At 44.1% G+C, this 19,562-nt stretch overlaps 4 protein-coding genes across 4 annotated transcripts; 1 reads left to right on the forward strand and 3 right to left on the reverse strand.

The window, feature by feature from the left end:
* Positions 1-3,268: 3,268 nt before the first annotated feature.
* On the reverse strand, positions 3,269-3,595 carry TRIVIDRAFT_222629 (uncharacterized protein; the record flags this gene model as incomplete). Its single annotated transcript, XM_014100633.1, has 1 exon — positions 3,269-3,595. The coding sequence occupies one exon, from the start codon at positions 3,593-3,595 to the stop codon at positions 3,269-3,271; it is 327 nt and encodes a 108-aa protein (XP_013956108.1).
* Positions 3,596-7,071: 3,476 nt separating this feature from the next.
* On the forward strand, positions 7,072-7,386 carry TRIVIDRAFT_222630 (uncharacterized protein; the record flags this gene model as incomplete). Its single annotated transcript, XM_014100634.1, has 1 exon — positions 7,072-7,386. One exon carries the CDS (start codon positions 7,072-7,074, stop codon positions 7,384-7,386), a length of 315 nt encoding a protein of 104 aa, XP_013956109.1.
* A 3,618-nt stretch (positions 7,387-11,004) lies between these two features.
* TRIVIDRAFT_201614 (uncharacterized protein) lies at positions 11,005-12,878 on the reverse strand (the record flags this gene model as incomplete). Its single annotated transcript, XM_014100635.1, has 7 exons — positions 11,005-11,580; positions 11,641-11,713; positions 11,779-11,947; positions 12,010-12,041; positions 12,102-12,107; positions 12,174-12,654; positions 12,728-12,878. The coding sequence occupies 7 exons, from the start codon at positions 12,876-12,878 to the stop codon at positions 11,005-11,007; spliced, it is 1,488 nt and encodes a 495-aa protein (XP_013956110.1).
* A 3,200-nt stretch (positions 12,879-16,078) lies between these two features.
* On the reverse strand, positions 16,079-17,856 carry TRIVIDRAFT_53311 (uncharacterized protein; the record flags this gene model as incomplete). Its single annotated transcript, XM_014100636.1, has 3 exons — positions 16,079-16,280; positions 16,334-17,086; positions 17,156-17,856. 3 exons carry the CDS (start codon positions 17,854-17,856, stop codon positions 16,079-16,081), a joined length of 1,656 nt encoding a protein of 551 aa, XP_013956111.1.
* Between the last annotated feature and the right edge of the window lie 1,706 nt (positions 17,857-19,562).

Genomic DNA, 19,562 nt, shown 5'->3' on the forward strand with positions numbered 1-19,562 from the left:
CATGATCACTTAGTGTCCTGGAACGGGTCACTGCAAAACATCATGATACGGCGAATACATGAAACATGCATATGTGGGATGAAAACAATACTTTGGGAGAATGAACTGGTTCCCGTCTCGTTAGTCGTTCTGAGATATGACTTAGGGTTGAGCAATATCATGTTTTTTTTTTTTCCAGGAGTAAAGATCAACGGGCTTCTCGCCAAGGTGACCGTCGACTTGATCAGTAATCTAGGAACAGGGTAGTGGCGCAGTGGAGCTGGGTAATGTTACTAGTGGGACTAAATTAGTGTTGTTGCTGACTAAGTGCACGACCCCTCATTGACCGCCGTCGCTCTGTCAGAATTGTCTCGGGGAGATTACCTAATACAGAAATTTCTCGACCAATCAATCATTGGAATAACCCCTTCACTCAAACTCTTGCGGTAGATCTTGAGATAAGCTGCTCAACAGCAGCATGCTACAGTATCATGTACTTCATGCTCATTCATTTGTTTCAAACAACCTTGTCGATAAAGACAATGTGTCTGGCACAACCAGGCCTTCCACAGCCCTAAATAATAGATGAGTTATTAGTTAATAGTCAATATAAAAATTAGGGTGACTACCCTATGATCCGTCGCATTATCCCATCGGTCTCAACGTTCTTCCCTCATTTCAGATTCTCCCGGAAGTGGTCTTAGAGAGAGTGGCCATAGAACGGCCGAACATGGATTCGGAGCTGGCATTTGCCATTAAACTAAATTAAGAGACTTCGCCTTTACTCCGTACCGATTCTACATTAATATCTTTAGCTCATGGGGCCTTTAGATTGCGCATTGCCATGGAGTGATTAGTCAACATAAAATGGATTACTCACCACTTTGGCGGAAGCCGAAACAATGACCCAAAATATGAACGAGAAGATCCTTCTGCTATAGGGCTTCGCGAACTTTCCTAAATTTCTTGCTAATTTAATGTTAGCTCTTAACAAGTATGAGTTTGGATTGTCAATTACTCTTCCCATGAGCTACTGGTACTTACAGCATTTTGACCTTGTTGCTATTGAGCGATTGGTGGGCTGATTTAACTTCGCTTCATGAGCTATTACCTTCATAGAACCTGGGACGTTGGGAACCAATGGACTGGTGATTATCTGGGTACCCACACTGACCTCACAGAGATTTAAACGGCCGTTGAATTGCTCGGGTGTAATAAGATCAAGCCCCCCAGATGAATATGGGTCTTCCTGTCTACGGCCGCAATTTCACTCTTCAAGTTCTTCGTGCACCAAGCCATGATGTGCATATCTCTCAGCTGGGGATGCAGGGCCGTGTAGTGGTCAAGCTGGAATACTACTGCGTAACGAAGTCTCTACTATAAGACATGATAACAATTTAAGGGCCGACTCTTTACAAAGATGCAACTATTAAAACCATCAACTGGAATGGAGCTTAATGGGTCTCTTTCGATTAAGAAGACACCTGGAAAGTTAGGCCAAACTTTGCTAAGTTATAGTGTCTCAGTGGCGTTTGAGTCTGGCCATTTAATTATGAGGACAGTACTCACTCTCTCTGGGCAACCCGTTGAACGTAGATAAAGTCATAGGCATTACCGTCGGCGTAGCTCAGAAATCATCAGCTGGGAAGTAAAAACAGTCAAGATCAGTACTATTAGTTTGTGAACTGTGGTGACTCCTGTCCTGACGGGTTTACGCAAATCACTCGCGGCGATGAGACGTCGCAAATCATAGTGGATGCAACCGAATGTCCCGGATCAAAAGCAAGCACAAGTTCTTTGCTGCCTGACGTCGACAGACGTGTCGTCTTGTCAGCGGAGAGGTTTCTATAACGGTAAATGTAAGGGTGGCTGTAATCGTGACGAAGCAGATATTGGTAGCATTACAGCACGCTGTACGTCTGGTTATCGATCAGCCTGCTGTACTACTTCGGATTCAATAGATCCCTGGTTCTACTGCCAGTGGACAACAGGATGCCGAAGCGATGACTCTTGTCCATCTGGCTATTCTTACTTTATGGTCGGATCTCGCAATAGCTGAGGAGGTCTCAAGGCGAGCAAGAGCGGGCAAAGTTACAATTGTGGTCAGAATGCAATTCCGGATGCGTTTACCAACTGCCACTGGCATGGGCACCAAGTCTCGTTCCCCAACACACGGTCTTGCATTGATGCATGACCGGCTGGTGCTATTCGTATCGCGGTGCAAACAGTTGCAACTGTCTTCGATTCGCTCCCAGCTCATACAAAGGATTGCTACTGTTGTGGGGAGGTCTACTGTTGCGCTGGTCCCCAGCAGTCCAGCATATATCCTCGTACGCCCCCACCATCTGTTAGGATTAGACGGCTAGAGATTTGGACGAATACTTGCAGAAATTTTGGAAGGCCCAATACAGCGCATCCTTTTCCGTTTGGCTATGCAACATTTGCAAAAGCGGGCCACTACACTGTCATTCTTGCTTTCGTTGATTTCCACTTGAATTACTTAGAGGCTCTAACGGAGATTTGCAACAATAGGCTTGATGAGTACATGTATGGATACGGCAACAGTGGTGGGGATGCTTCCTTGCTGGAAGATGCGCTATACGGGATATACGGGAATAGATGGAGTGGACAACCAATATACTCCCCTGTTCCTCTCATCACTGATGCGCTCTGTAATACTACCAGCTCGGAGCAAGGCGTGGAAGCTGTCGAGGACGCTACAGAAGCATTGAGTACTGTTCAAGATTCTGATTCCAATATTAAGCGTGGCAGCGAGACCATCTCACCATGAAGACTAGTTGTTGACACCACAGAAAACCGCAGCGCCAATGGTGACGAACCATTGGTCGCATACGCCATATGAGGCCTTTTGAATATACAATTGAGGCTTTGAAATATTCCAGCAACATCACCAGTCTGTGAATGTTTTTCGTGGGAGAAAGGGAGTTATCAATATGGCTCACCGCTAACAATCCTTATATTTAGCTAATAGTTTAAGGTAGTAAATATCTACTAGTTTATTATATAGGTATATAAAACCTTAGGATATAACAACAGGAGCCAGACGGACTTCAAGATAGGAATAGTAATACAATTTCAGAAGTTATTAAACAAGGCACAAGTAAGTGAAACTGCAGTGTTAGACCAGAGGAGCTTGATTTTACTAATTCCTACATAACTGTTCTTTATGTACTGGTAGTTCCATTGATCTGCCTCTTCCTTCCACTCTTTTTGCTCTGTTTTTCGAATAAATGAAGAACGGAGTCTCCTGGTCCTATATTCCCCGACCTTAGTTTATGTTCGTAAGCATAAAGCTAGCGCCTTCAGCAGAAACGCAAGAGCGAACATTAGACAACGAGTTGGTGCTGAAGGGACCAGTGCAGTCGCCGTTACGGAACGCCCGGATTCCAAGATTGCGGCCAAAGAAACTCTGGGCGATGTTGTGTTGGACATAAAAGTTGAATGCTTCATGAGCAGGGTGGCATTCATTTATATTTCCAATTGTGAAGGTTTGGAAAGCAGTATCAGAGCAACTGCCAGCATGTAAATCAATGCTTAAAGTATCGGCACTGGCAAGGCCAATAGCGAGCGTAAGGATAGTCAGAATGGACTTCATGTTGGAAAAATGTATAATGAGTAAGTGTGTAAGGTTGTGATTAATGTTTGACTTGTTTGCGATGGTTATTATTCGAAAGTTCAATTTACAACGCGAAAGTAGTGTTTATATATACGTTGCCCTCGCATCAAAGTAGATTAGATTTTTCCCTTGAAGATATAACTGGTGGAATCCTATCCTCCATAGGCTCCTGATCGATTGATCAGGCCTTGGAAATTTCAAGGAACTCCACGAGAAGTTCCGGTGCGACGCCCGCCCCTGCTGCAAGTTTGACAGGCTAGGAACACAATGACGCTTTGTCGAATGCCGCATGATCCGCCCCTTTCTCCCAGAAGTACCGGCTAAAAAGTATACCAACAGCATCGGACACTTAGACTACTGATTAAACCTTCAGGAACATTGAAAGTTTCAGAAACTACATGTAGTGAAGAACACAAGCCTCTACAGCACCCTCACCAAACTCCTCAGATTAACATACAAGCTGCATGAATAAAAGCCCCTCTATATTATTTGAAAGTACATAGCAAACTAGGACCTACCACTAGTAGCTACTACTGGTACCCGGATGCAGATTAATGACCTAGGTTATGTAATAGTCATTAGTAATAAATTAAGGAAACAAATAACTGGTGGAATTTTTATTCAACTATACGCATGGTTCAGCTTACTGTAAGCTGATTGCTGTTGCATTAAGGCGGAGTTGAGCAAACTTTCAATATCAACGACCCATGACCTATAGTAATTTATATTTAGAATACAAGCACAGGTTAGCGTATTGTACGCTCATTTATATGTTATACTATAATTAACTGCTATTAAGAGATCATGACGAATAGTAGCATACTTATTGAGTATTCGACCAAAAGAGGCTATAATATTCGATGTGGGTCTCATACTGGGGAATCCAAGCATACCTATGTAGGTATCGACATACTTGATGATTTGATGGTCAAAAGAGCGCCACCACCGTCTGCTTGCTTATGAGATTATCCGGACCGGCCATAAATGTTTCCGATTCATTTTAGTGGCCAGTAGAGAGACCGATTCAGGGTGTTTCAACATTCATCGGATGAGAAGGCTCACCCGATTTCTCCAACAGTAGAAGAATAATCGCTGAGAATGGGAATCCGCACTGGGTTCGATAATCTTGGTATAGACGGCGGATATTTGACATGTCCGCGGACTTTTTGTTAAACTTAGCCCAAGTGGGAGCTGTTTCGATCAAGCACACACAAACGTACAATAGAAATAGTTGCCATGGGGATGTATAATTAGGGTTTTAATTCTCAGGGCGTATGGCGGTGTTTTGATAGCCAAGTCACGATGAATCTCGGGCTTACAGTCTTGGCCCGGGCTTGGCTGTTAAATATCCGGCGCTATTACCTGGGGTACCTTAGCCCACATGTCTAGCCACTATTACAGCGATGCTCCGGTGTTCTCGCCTAACTAGAATGAAGTTTCAATACAGGCGCAAGAGTGTTGAAATTATCGAGCCCGGACATGGAGGATTGCTGATCCTTTTATAAGCTATGGAAATCGCAAATAAAGTACGATGCTTACACTACAAAAATCTCAAAAAGATCTTGTCTTTGCAGGGTCGGTACTATTCACTTCATTAGCAGGTTTTCACCATGTTGTCCAAGTGTCTTGCTGTTGCGGCCTTGACGCTGTCAATTGCGCTAGCTGCGCTGTTGCCACCATTCATCATATTTTCGATCGATTTGACGGGTTTTCAGATTACGCTGGTAAGTCACTACTGAAGCGGCTGAATCGACGTCTGTCAGTCGTTGTTAGGGATGAAAAGTCACTGAACTATGGAAATTTGGCCGCTGCTGCTTTTTTTGCATGGTCACAGCATCTGACGGTTAGTTCATTTCCTATTATATTGATAACCTTAACCTTCACTCGAGATATTTGGCGAAGCTGCGCAATGGGGCCTTGGTTCGGCTAGCCATGTTGAATCTGAAACACTATAATGCTGGATCAGGGGTCAGAGGATCCAAAGACTACGTGGTTACGGTTGGGCCCAACGAGTCTTGGATGGTATGGAGGCTAACAGCGGGCGGTGCTTCGGACAATGGTGAAGTCACAGTCAATGGCTATACCTAGGATTATCCTTCACTGGGTAAGCCCGCCAAGAATGGCAAGAGGGCCACGGATGAGGTTGTAATGGCTGCTTTGACTGAAAGTCTGGCTGTCAGGTTATTTGATTCAAAAGCGGTAGTTCTCAGACGCTAGTTTAGGCATAGTGGGAGACCGTTGAGGCACGGATCAAGCAAGAATAGCTCTATCAGCACTATTTCTATATTCTGAAGATATCGACTTACTTGTAATTTAATTCCTGCGCACATCAGTTCTGACAAAGCAAGTTCTAGCTGCTTAGCAAACGCCATGATAAATTGCCTTTCCAACCGGCTTGGGAAAGGAAAATGTGATTCATTGTACAACTATTATGGTTCCTAGTATTTAAGCGGGAATATCTTCAATCTCCAAGACTGCCATGCGAGGTCCTTAATTTTTATTGGAATGATGTCGACAACTAAAGTTGGCTGAGACGAAAAGGGAGGGGTTCGAAGTTCCATTTGGTTTAGTAACGACAACGCATATTATCATTTGCTCTCATGGCTGGGGCATTGTTTCATAGAACTAGGAGAGGTTGACAATCAATAGGTAGGGATTTTGAGAGGGTTATCCCGAAGGAAATCCGCGGCGGGAAAGCTGTTTCTTAGCTGAAATGAGCCGTCTCCAATGCGGTGCCGGTCTCCGATGAACCTGAAGATAATCCATCATAAACTTTCTGAATCCGCTGATACGAGTATTTTCGACGCCGCTTATATCCTGGGTGGTCAACGTGAGCCTCATGAATTGAGGAGAGAATATTCAACAGAGGTTTTACGTAAAACAGAGACCTCACTAGAAGCGGACGCACGCAGCGCCTTTTCTACAGCTTACAGGGCTGAGACGGTCCATTCGCCGAGCTGGAGATGGTGTTTGGAGGTGTTTGTCTTCGCAACTTCATTCTAACGAGATGCGCTTCCCATTTCGAAACTCTCGATCGGGGGATCCGTCCCAAAATATCCGGAACAATTGAAAGCGACCTGGGCCGCGCAGCATACATCATGTTCACCAGTGGGAGTACTGTGTATCCGAAAGGTATCGTCTTAGAGTGCCGATCGCTCGTATCTTCGTTCTCCCCATTTGCTAATCGGTTGGCTGCATATGAGGTACCCGGGTTCTACAGTTTGTAGGTCTGGCCTGGGGCGCGTGTGCTATCGAAATGCTAGGCCAGCCCATAGCGGGCGGATATATCTGCATACCTTCCGCTGAAACATGCAAATGCGCTCTGACTGAGTATATAAAGTCTGCCAGAGTTGAGTTCGCTATTCAGACCCCGACTGCTCTTTAGAATCTCACGCCTAAAGGCGTCCTTCCAAGCCTAAAAGCACTCATGCCCGCTGGCGAACTAATACATCACAATGCTTCTAAAACCTAGGGTAGAAAGATGCGTCTATTCATGGATGGGGTACCCTTGCGAGACATTAGTCTGCGCCGCTATTGAGGAGCTCGATCCCGCTTCCATTTACCTAGACAAAGTTGGAACCCCGGTGTGCAGCGCCTTGTGGATGGTCGACCGCGAGGATCCGAGCAAGCTTCTGCCCATTGGCGCCATCAACGAAATTTTGGTTGAAGGCCCAAGTGTGGCGCGAGGATATTACAGGGACCCTACCAACACTATTACCTCTTTCATGCCCCCGCCGCCCTTCGTGCGAAAACGTGGGAGCTCGTCTTAGAAGATTTATCGCACGGGTGATTTGGCAAGGTATAATGCCGACGGAAGCATCGCCATCTTAGCCCGAATAGGCAACCAAGCCAAGATACGGGCTCAGCGATTCGAGCTGGAAGAGGTTGAGGGGGTTCTGAGCAGTTACCACTGCGTTCGAGTGGTCGCCGTTGTGGCTCGCTGCACTCAACGCATAACCACAAGAATTTTATTGCCATCCTCTCGTTGTTGGGAGACTCTGGACAGTTTTTGCCTTCGGAAGGTGTCCCAAATGAGCCGCGGGGGTCCTACTTGACGAGGACTAGCACAAGCAACTGCAGACTATCTCTGACTTTGCTAAAGCGAGATTGACTAGGTTCCGACAGCATGGGTGGCCGTAACCGACTTGCTGCAGATGACAGCCACGAAAATTGATCGTGTCAAATTTAGGGACTAGTTAAATGGACTAGACATACCAGCAGCCAGAGATTTGTTAAGGCGAGGAGCGAGTAATGCATCTTCTCCCAGCCTGACTCCACCGGTAAACCCCATAGAAGCCTCCTCGCAGCGGGCGTGGTTGTCAATATTGGCCATAGAACTACAAAATATTGGGTGTGGCAGCTCGTTCGTGAAACTCGGTGGTGATTCAACCAGAGCGATACGGGTTGCGACTCGTTGTCGAACCCAGGGCTTCCGCACCAGTGTCGCCATATTGGTACGGGCAGCGACACTTGCTGAAACCGCCGACGAGACCGAGGAGCTAAGTGATGAGTCGGTCATACTGACACTAATTGCCCCAGATGAATCACTTGACCGCTTCCTTTCACCCATCCAAAAGGTTTCTCGTGGACAATGGTTGACCGTCATCGAAGAACCGATTCAACCAGGAAATTGGCATAGGCGAGGCGCAGACAATCGCACCTTCACATGTCGAGCAGTCTCTTCAGAGACCCGCCACCCATCACTCCATGCTTAGAGCTCATTTTTCACACTCGGAAGACCACCAAGGTATTGCTATACTTGTTCAGAGGGTTATAGCTCCTAGTGTTGCCGAAACCTGGCTTTCTATGTCCACGACGACGTAGACAACGAAGGCACATACAAAATATCGTCGATGCTACGCAAGCCAGCCTGGACATTGTCAAAGGGTCGGTAGTTGCAGCGGACGTAACCCTCAATCAACAAGGCCAAACATTATTGCTCATGGCTGCTCACCACCTTGTAATCGATTTAGTCTCTTGGCGAACCCTCTAGGAAGACCTTGAAGCAATTCTTCATGACCATACGTGCTCTCTGTCCCAGAGCCTTCCTTTCCCACCATAGATCACGCAGCAAGAAGAAATTTGGGCGAAGAGAAAGCAGACCATTTCGGAAGGGCAGCGAACCATGTGGCCCAAGTCTGATCTTGCTTTCTGGGGTATGCAAAACCGGATACCTATTGTGGCCAACATGCGACGCATGCAGCAAACACTTGGTCAAGAACTGACGAGTCGTATCACGGGAGGAGACCTGAAATGCTCCTGTAAATACAGTACCGGCAGTGCCCACGCCTGCGGCTGTCATACAGTCGTTCCAGCGCATCTTTCCGGAAAGAGGCGTCCTGGCGCTATAGAGTGAGGGCCACGGAAGAAAGCTTGATGACACATCGACAATCATCTTTCGCGGACAGTGGAATGGTTCACCACGCTGATGTCATTCGTCAGTGGTTGCATCAATGCAGCGACACCCCTAGAACACGCAGTGATGGGTTTGGAGGACCTGTATCGGAGCATGTCTGCAACGGCAACGGATGCTCAAGTCTGGATGCTCGTAGTGGGTGACCTAGGAGGCCATGGTTTTTAGGGTCGCGTCTAGCTTGTGCCTTTGCCTGGACAACCTCTAGATCTCGCCAAACTCAGAATGCCTGTCAAGAAATCCTCTGCCGGCCGGCCATCTGGCGGACAGTGTTTGTGCAGCATGGTTCTCAGGGGTTCTAGGTTGCTCCAAGGAACTCCCCAAGGAACTCCCCAATTGAACAAGTTCATCTGGCAAAACGGTCGCAGCGAGGACAGAGAGTTGCCGATGCCCGACCACCAATCTAACATGACTTTAAAGATTCTCTCATAGCTTCACCTGAGTAGTGACGGCGGCTCCTTGTGCCTGAACTTCGAATTGAGGATTTATCATGCGTTTCATGATGCTACATCAACAGGCTATCTCCTGGAAGACCTGAGCGCAGCCTACGCTGGCCAGACATTGTGGCGAGTCCTAAAAAATTCCACGAATGGATATCACATGTGAGCAGCGAGGAAATGACTAGGGCAAAGGGGTTCTGGAGAGAACTCCTGTGACAGGGTTAATGTTACACTATTTGACACACATCAGCTCGCCTGTATCCGCATTTCGGTGCCATTTGAGAACCTTCAAAGGCCTCACGGCACTCCTGCAACAGTCTTGAAAGCCGCATGGTCCTTGGCTCTATTTCAAGTACTTGAGGAGCAAGACATCGTCTTCGATTACATCAATGCAAACCGCTACTCCAGTTCTCTACCTGGCATGGTCCGAATTCATGGTCCGCCTTTCAATATTTTGCCCGCGCGCGCGCACGCCCCAACAGGCACTTAACCACCGCATCCCTCGTGATGGAACTGCAACAGCAATCGAACGATTCAATCCTGCATCACTATCTCGGGTTCCGCTCCATTGTCAGAGATTGCATGTAGAGGCCGACAAGTAGATTTAATTTAATCATTGTGTTCCATAACCATAGATCTCTTAACAACCTCATGAAGCTGGGCGATACTAAATGCATTTACGCAGGAGAGGGCCCGCATGACAATTCTGTCGCTGTGTAGCTTGTTGTTTTGCCACAACCGGACAACTAGCTCGACATAGAGCTACGCTATTTCGTCAGTGAACATTCCTCACGAGCATGCACATTGGATGTTGGGCCGTCTTGAAACCGTGTTGAATGCAATTCCTGGCACCTGGATAAAAGGCATCGATCAAATCACATAGGATGTCCTTGACAACGCAGGCAGCTATCCAGTGTCCCCTGAAGCCAATGGGCAGCGCAAACAGAACGAGTGGCACCCTATTGACCTTGCCGATGCAATGCTACTTGCTAAATCTCATCAATACCTCACTACTAGAGATGTTGTTGACGACCCCATTGGACATCGAGTGCAGAAATCATCTTGATTTCTTACCTCTGCCCTTTCCACATGAGTTAGTGGCGAATAAACAAGTGTAGAGAATTGCGAACTGGGTAGCTGGCGGTATTTGTGACAGGAGGTTACGGAGGCAAGGCACTTTTACTATGGAGTAGATAAACTAACCCTTGACTTTACCCCACCAAGGGATAGCTTAAAAAACCATTTTAGATCGTCTAAAAGTAGTATATATAACGGGATGTCAGCATTTAATGCCCCTCTGCTAGATACATAACCCACTCCGCTAAGGATATTGTGTAACTTCTAGTTTCTATAATTGCCCCCAAGGCCAGAAATAAAGTGAAAAGCATGATGACAGCCATTAAAATTAGTTAAAAAGAGAAGAGAAGATCTAAATTCCATTCGCCATTCATCCCTCGCCCTTACCTCTGCCACCCACCTCTGGCACTGGCACTCTGTCAACCCTACCAGATTGGAGACACTTTCTTATTCACGTTCTAGGACCCATACTCGAATCCATTCTGAGTTATCGTCGCGGTCACCGTGGGAGGGGTGAATGTAGACGTGGCGGTACTGGTCTCAGTCACGGTGACGGTGTTGGTAATTGTTTCATAGTTGGTGTTTGTGGCAGTGAGAGTGTCCGTATCCGTCTGAGAGACCATATCGGTATTGGTGAAGTACGCTGTGTTGTATTCCGTTGCAGAGATAGTATTGTAGGCCGTCATTGTGATGGTATCATACTCAGTGACCTCATTCGTAACGGTATTAGTCACCGTCGCATCGTTATGGTGGGTGGCGGTAACGGTCTTGTAGGCTGTCTTTATGATGGTCTGGTGCTGGGTTGTGGTGACAGTCTTTTGGTTCGTCTTTGTGACTGTCGTTGGTTTGGTAACTGTGACCGTCTTGCACTTTGTTACGGTGGCCGTGATGGTCTTTGGGTAGGCGGTAGCCGTCTTGGTAGTAGGAACGGCCGGCTTAGTAATGAGGCACGAGCAGGCGCTGCTGACATCTCGAGGATCATCACACGGGATGTAGTCGGGGAGTTTAGGCTGAGTGACGGCGCGTTTGGCGGGCTAAAAGGGCCCTGAGATTAGGATCATCCTCCAGATCGCGGCAGGGGAAATAAAACTTACGGGAGGATTCTCAGAAGGGCAAGCTAGGTCTGAGAAATAGTACTGGGAGGCTTGCTTCCTCGCATTTATTTCTCTATAGTTTCAAAAGCGTTACTCTTCATTGTCTTAGACACGAGACCAAGGCCAGTGGGAACTCACGCTGGAGCGTTGTAGCAGGAGCATTGCCCACCACCGTATCCAAAGCTAACAGCGCCCGATACCGTCGAGCAGAACGCCTTACAGGAGGCAAAGTTGCCACTGCCACTTGGACCAGCGGCCACACTGTACTGGGCTGTACCGTAGCCAGTGATGGAACAATGGTATTTGTCTTGGAAGGGAGTTAGTTTTAAATGTATGTGTTACGAAATATTTTGACAGAGGATGACTTACTCGCGGTGACGGTTTGGATAGGGGCCGGGACGCTACAAAATGTCAATATCGCCTCGTTCTTAAAGTCTGTTGAGAGGAAAAGAATGGCTCACGTCGAACTAGAGTACAAGTGTTAGCATTAAATCTTCGGGGGCAGGGGGGTTGTCCAGCTAATAATTACTTACATTACTGTTACCGTTTTAGACTCTGTGTCGGTGGTTCCCTCGGTTACGGTGCTCGTGATCTGGTTGGTAATCGTGTCCGTTACTTCAATAGTAACAGTGTCAGTGACTTGTTTTGTGATGTCAACTGTGACTTCCACTGTTGCTGTTCTCGTCGCCAGAGCCGTAGCAGTGTTGGTGAGATCGTCCGTGAGTGTAATGGTAGTTAGATCTGTCTTGGTGTCTGTGACCTGGGCAGTAACTGTCATTGTTTGGGTGGCAGTAGACGTGTCCGTCACTCTGGCTGTGGCCACTGTATTTTTCTGTGTTGTAACCGTACTGGTCTGCCGAACGGTAGCTGTTTTGATGTCGCTTCGAGTAGTAGTCTTGCGAATCGTAGGTGTCACTGTTGTGATCTTCGTGCTGCGGAGGTAGGTGGAGCAAAATGGCGATGCTTTGGCCTTGTTGCGCACAAGGGCCGAGTAGTTTCGGTCATTCTTACAGACTATCCAGCTGTTTAGACAATGGCTACGGTAAAACGCTCTTACGAGGTCTATCAGGATAAGGCTGTTGCATACCTGGATAGCTGTTTGACCTCTTGTCGGCGCCAGAGCTAAGGAGCTCGCCATTAATGTCGTACTTGTACTCAGCGTCCTTGTTACTTGCTGGTAATGCAAGAACGTAAGCTGATGTACTGAGCCATAACAACGCCGCTTTGAACGCAACCATCGTGGACGAGAGAGCTAGTGCACAGCTCACAAATTGATAGATATACAATAAAAAACCACGAAAATCCCCATACTGTTAGTAAGAAGCAAAAAAGATCCAAGAAGGAATCGGGCCTCTTAATAGACTGTCAAAGAGGTATAGACCACCTCCTGCCTATGTTATATTTGCCACGATCCAGACTTATGGATCTACATGCGCTGAATCTCCGGTAATCAATAGTCTTGTTGCCCCTGTCCTTTAGCTGATTTCAGATGGCCCTGGGCCCACCTAACGCCCTTTTTTTTTAACAATCCCGTGCAATCCAGGCCTAGATTCTCCAATTATTGAGCATTTGGCGTCTACGGATGCACTAGTAGCCCTCAGCTACCACACCGGCGGCACCGACTAGTGCAGTAGGCCTTTTATTTGATTCTGCCAACTCATACGAGTTTGAGCTCAGCTCGAGGAGCTTCGCTTGTCTTATTGATTCTGCCAGCTCATGTGAGCCCAGCTCGAGGCGCCTCGCTTGTCTTTTGGATGCCCCGCTGCCATGGAACGCCCCCACAACTCTGTGCATCGCCGCGGCATAGACTAGTTCAAATAGATACGATCAAAACATACGGAGTTGGGTATTTGTTCAACGTTACGGTACTTTGATCAAATCGAATTCCCAAGAGTGCTGTAAGTAGTCTCAGTAAGACCAGCGAAAGCGCTGAGCTGAATCTAGAAACGCCACAGCTCATTAGCGGCCTGACCCGCCAACTCTCTAACTTGTGCGATCGCACAATAGGTGCAAGTTTAAATTCTCTTTGCGAACTTAAGTAGCTACCCTATGTAAAAGCAAATCATGTCTTTAGCTGTTTACTCATTTATAGATTTAAAAAAAAGTTCAAATAGAAGATATCCCCTTTGGAGACGTATCTATTTTCTTTTTAGATTTTCTAGGCGACAGTCTTCGAACAAGACTTCTCTTGCGAACACTTGAGTAATTATTCACTTTGTTAGAGTCTCTACATCGCGTGCACTGCCCATGCTTCCGTCTTGCTCAACTTGTCAAAGAATCTGATAGTCTTATATAGGTATCGTAGCCATATTTCTTAGCTAGAGGATCTGAATTTTTCCCTTGGCCAGCTTTCTTTAAAGACAACGTAACCAGTCTTTAGACCTTACATTAGGAAACATTAACTATGCAAAGCAACCTCGTAGTCCCTTAAGTGTTTCCATAAAGTCGTTTGCATCTTTTTCGTATTTAGTAAGTGTAATACCCAGCTTGCGTATATATTTGTCTTTAGTTATACGGCAGCAACAACAGACATTCTCTTAGATCCTTCATCAAACTTAGCCTAATCTATTCTTCTTGACTAATGCCATCTGAAGATTGTATGCTCTCTGATCATGATCTTTGCTAAATCAATTCCCATTGGTCTCCTCTTGTATTATGAAGATACTATATCAGCCATAGCTCCGTACCTAAATGCCTTTAGCGTTGGGTCTGCCTTCAGCTTCTAGCAAATAAGCTCAATAATTGTTTCGTTTGACCACATGTGCGCAAACTATTCTTCGTCTTCCACGGGTGATGACTTAATATCTCCAACAATTAGCTCATTAAGTCGTGGCTTCGCTTTGTATACCTCATCAAAGAACTCTTCCCGGGTCAATCCCCGATTAATGGACCATGGAAATGCGCCTTCACCTGGATATTCGCTGATGCATTCATTTATGTCGAGAGATTCGAGGACCTGAGCATGACCATGTATAAACGAAATCAGCTTCCAGCAGAGAAAGCAGTATCCTAGTTTGAGAGGTTGTAAAAGAGGGAATGCCTCGGGCTCTAAGAAAGCGGGATATATGTCTCACCAACGTCGAATTTTTCGAGGCCGAGAGGATCTGCCGCATTGTTATGTAGATGTTTCAATCGCCTCATATGGCGGAAAAACAAAACACCCAAGCTGCCGAGAAATTCTTGCCAGCCGAACCCTCTTCTCGTCCGGTTCTCTGCAGAATCTATGTAGCAAGGAGGTAAATTGTTGCAGATTCAAGTCGGCTAAGAAATTGGCGAAACGCATCAGTGTGATGTGTAGATATCCACGTTGGGGAAGTTCATCAAGGATAAGCTCCCTTACGAAAGTATTGGCTACAAGGGCCTCCCAAGTCTCCTTCAGAAGTGCCCGCCATATGCCTTGCTGTTCCCAATTGAGGGTGCAGTCTGCGTCTTCAACATAGCCGAACCGATAATAGACATGGTTGTGCTCGATGTTGTCATTATCGAGGCTAAGGTCAAACTTAATTCTAACCTTCTGTAGGTTCGGCGTAAGGTGACCATTCAAGGCGTCGCAAGCTTTCGGTGGCAGAGATGGCGACGTTGGCTGCACATCTGGGTCGTCGCATTGGCATGTTAATTCAATTGCTTTTGTGTACTGGCCGTGAGCCTTAACGGCAACTAGTGCAGATGTTGCTGATCAGATAGTAAGTCATCACTCGTGGAAGACGAAGAATAGTTTGCGCACATGTGGTCTATATACGTAAATAGCCTTATAGGTATACTGAACTATATTCTTAGGACTGGAGATTGCGGACGGAGATGTTAGGCTATCCAGTCGCAATGGTAGGTCCCTGTAACCCTACGTATTGGCCTTCTAGTGTATCAAAGGCCGTATAAGCAAAGAGCAGAAATGGTTAGCCGTAACGTATAAAAATACAGTTATGCAACAGTGAAAAACAGGAATGATCTGTCTTAGGTATTTAGTTGGCTATATAATGTGCTGGTACTAAAAAAACGAGTAGTTCCCCTGATAGGGAACTACCAAAGTCATGGTGCTTACTTTACTGTCATTGGATAATTTCAGGGCCCTTGGCAGAATTCTATAATGCTGGTTAGTTGGATTTAATCCAACTGTACTCCGCATATTAAGGGTCAGAGATAGAGATCAAATATTTACTCTACATAGGTGTGCAAAACCAAACTCTAGCACCCTTATATATGCTCAATTCCACTAAATTGTAAATGGAACTATAGTAGAGTTCGCTTTGTCTGTGCTCGTAGGGACGGGTGAAGGCAAAAGCCTCTTCTTCTTACTGCCGGCCTACTGTGCGTATGAAGGAGTGACTATTGTGGTTACTCTGCTTGCAGCGCTGCAGGCCGACTATGTAAAAATAAAAACAAGAATATCCTGTAAGTTTTATTTTCCCAAGTTTCAGCCTATCCTATCCCTGTAACGCGTTCAAGGTGGCGTCAAGTAAATCCAGCACCCTTTAACCATGGATATCGTCGTGCCTGCCTTCTGTAGCATGGGATTATTATCAGCTGGCTTAATCTGGTCAAAGTGCTGGAGCACTCTCGCAATCAAGTACAGCATCTGAGTTAGGGCAAATTGCTGTCCGATGCATATACGCGGTCCGCCACTGAAGGGGATATACTCCCAACTTCAAGCATAGTTAGCATTCTCTCTTAAACGACTAAATCTTAGGAAACTTACGATGGTCGAAGAGACTCCCATCTTTCAGGTCGGAACTCCTCAGCGTCTTCACCGTATAAGTCTTTCCGCCTATGCAGACTATAAGTAGAGAAGCGGCAATCAGTGCCCTTAGGGACGAATACAGGGCTTTGGCCATCCAGGCCACCACCCTTAGGGAGGACTATATCCTTATTGGAAGTGCGCATATTAGAAGGCAAAGGTGGCCAGAGTCTCAAAGCTACAATGCAAGTCAGCATATTTCTCGGGAAACAGAACTGAGGGAAATGACTCATCGTTATACCTTCTTTCAATACCATATTAAGGTACTTCAAAGTCTTCAGCTCCTCACATGTCGGCTTCCTACCATTCAAGTCAGAAATCTCATTCCTTAGCTTCTTCACCACGTCAGGTCGTCGAGCTAGTATCCAGAAAAGCGATGTCATAGTGCTGGCGCTTGTGTCGCGGCCACCCAGAATCAAGGCCATTAACTGATCCCGCACCATTCTTGGAGATGCTCCAGATTGGATAAGCTCGTACATAAAAACATATGAACGTTCTTTTTCTTTGTCTTGGGTAATGGCATCAGCCACATAACGATCTATAAAGCTGTTGCACACCTTAATGCATTCCCTGAACCTCTTGTCGGGCATTAGCAGCAAGAGCCAGCCGAGACGGCCGCGTGTCGCGGCAGCATAGAGCATATAGTCAAATGAGTTAGTAAATTCAAGGGCCTCCTTAGAAGGGTTGGTGAGCATATTGGTTGAATGTCCGAACCTGGAAGTTAAATTAGTTAGTTAATCTAGCAGTGCCACGGATCAGTTAGTAGGTTAACTGTTTACTTACATAAAGTCAGTTGATACATCCATAGTAAAGAGATAGAGCAGTTCCTGTATATCAAACTTGGAGCTATCCTTAGGCAGCCTATCGAGGAAGTTTTCAACATGCCTGTCCATGTACTCTAGGTCTGTAATCTGTCTCCTCACAAAACTGGGTCTGATCATGGCACGGGCATGCTGCCACTCCGGCCCGTCTACGGTGAAGATGGCATGCGGACCAAGAACTTCCTCCAAACCCTTCTTGCGGATCGGGCTAAGCGGCCACGATTCAAACTGCGTCGACAGTAGAGCCTTGATGTTCTCCGGCTCGCAGGTCATGAGAACCCATTTGCCAGTGGTAAGGGTCCAGTAAGTGCTGCCAATAGAGTGGAAAAGGCTATACCATATACTTAAAACCTTATGCTCCCTCACAGCCTTGAGCATAATAAACAGCATATCCAGGCCCAGGATAGGATCGCGGTGCGGATACACTTTGGCGGGCTTGCAGTCATGCATGCGACTGCCACGGAGGTAGTACAGCCGGTTGCGGATATATATGAAGAAAGGGACGAGGACAACGGCAATCCATAGCGAAGAGTAGGCCGCAAAGGGGGTCAGATCACGATTAATATACTTCAGTGAGACGCGCTCGACAATAGACCAGACAATATATCCGCCAGATATAACGGCACCGATAAGGTGAGCAAACTCACTCAAAACAGCCGACATAATGCTGATTTGACTTTCAGAGGCTAGAAACTCTCAATTGCTTTAGTCTTTAGGGGCAGTTTCTATAACCAGTCCTGCTCAACCAGAGGAAAGAGAATCTTTTAAAGAGCTGAACAGACGCAGCTGTGTAACTTCCGGCGCTCCGTCCATATTATACTACTGCTGGATATGTCTGGGACCACGGAGTACTACGGGAACGGGGGACGTTGGACACTTTCCAATATAATCAAAAAAAAAATATCTATGGAGTAAAATAAAAGCCGAAACTCATTGCGCAAATTTTCGCAATCAGCTCCCCTGGTCGTTGCAGCCGCGCCCCCAGCGCTTGTGCATTTGTTCCGGGCCCCGTAGACCCCCCTTGTGGGCGCAATGGCGAGAAAGGGCAATTTTGCCCGGTTACGAGCGCTGGTCGCTCAAAGCAGTGGGCTGCATGCCAGTCAGGCAATCACCAATGTCGCCTCTTGCATCCTTGTATTGTTCTAGCTTATCTTTGCTCATACTACAAAACCTTAGTTGTAACATTGTAGGTGAGTATACATGTAGCTTGCATTATTATTAGGGAAGGCTTATCAAGTATTACTCCTAGCTTAGAGAGTATAACAAAAGAGTGGGGCTTATAGAAGTAAGTACTTTACTTTTATTATACATTGGGATATTAAAAAGAAAAAGTTTTATTTTTTAAAAAAAAATTTAAATTTTTAAATTTTTATTAAATTAAATTTTTATTATATAAAAAATTTTAAAATTTTATTTAAATTTTATTTAAATTTTATTTAAATTTTATTTAAATTTTATTTAAATTTTATTTAAATTTTTATATTATTATATAAATATAAAAAGTATTTTAAAAGTATTTATATTAAATATTTACTATTATATAATAATTATATATTTAATTTTTTTATTTTAATATAAACTTTATTTATATATTTAAATATTATTATTATTTTTTAATTCTTTTAAATAAAATAAAATAAAATTAACTAATTTATATAATATAATTATAATTATATAATTTATTTATAATTAATATTTATATAAAAATATTTTAGTATAGAATTAAGTAAATTTATAAATAATATAAATTAATAATAAAATTTATTTATAAAACTTTATAAAAATAACTAAAATAAATATTAAAATAATATATAAATTTAATTATTATTATTTTTTAAAATATTTAAAAATAATAATTAATAATATTACTAAATATTTAAAATAAATAAATTATATATAGTTTTTATATTTTTTATTATTTTTTAAAATAAAAAAACTATTTTATAAAAAGCTTATATATATTATTAAAATAAAAGCCTTTATATTATATTTATATTTTAATAATATTTTATTAATATTTAATTATTAAATTATTAAAAAAATAAAATGTATATTAATAAATATATTATTATATTAATTTATAATTATTATATATTATTTTTAATTCTTTTTTATTTTTTTAATTATTATTTATTATTAAAAGAATTCTATAATATTTTTTAAATTTATATTAAATAATTTTATTATAATATAATAAATATAATTTAAATAAAATATTATTAAATTTAATTTTTATTATTATATAAAAGTAATTAATAAAAAAGTATAATATTTTAAATATATAAAAATAATTTTATATAAATATAATTTTTTAACTTTTTTTATTAATTAAAAAAATATTTTTTTATAAATATTTTTAAATAAAAATA

This window comes from Trichoderma virens (assembly GCF_000170995.1).
Source record: "Trichoderma virens Gv29-8 chromosome Unknown TRIVIscaffold_56, whole genome shotgun sequence".
NCBI classification, from domain to species: Eukaryota; Fungi; Ascomycota; class Sordariomycetes; order Hypocreales; family Hypocreaceae; genus Trichoderma; species Trichoderma virens.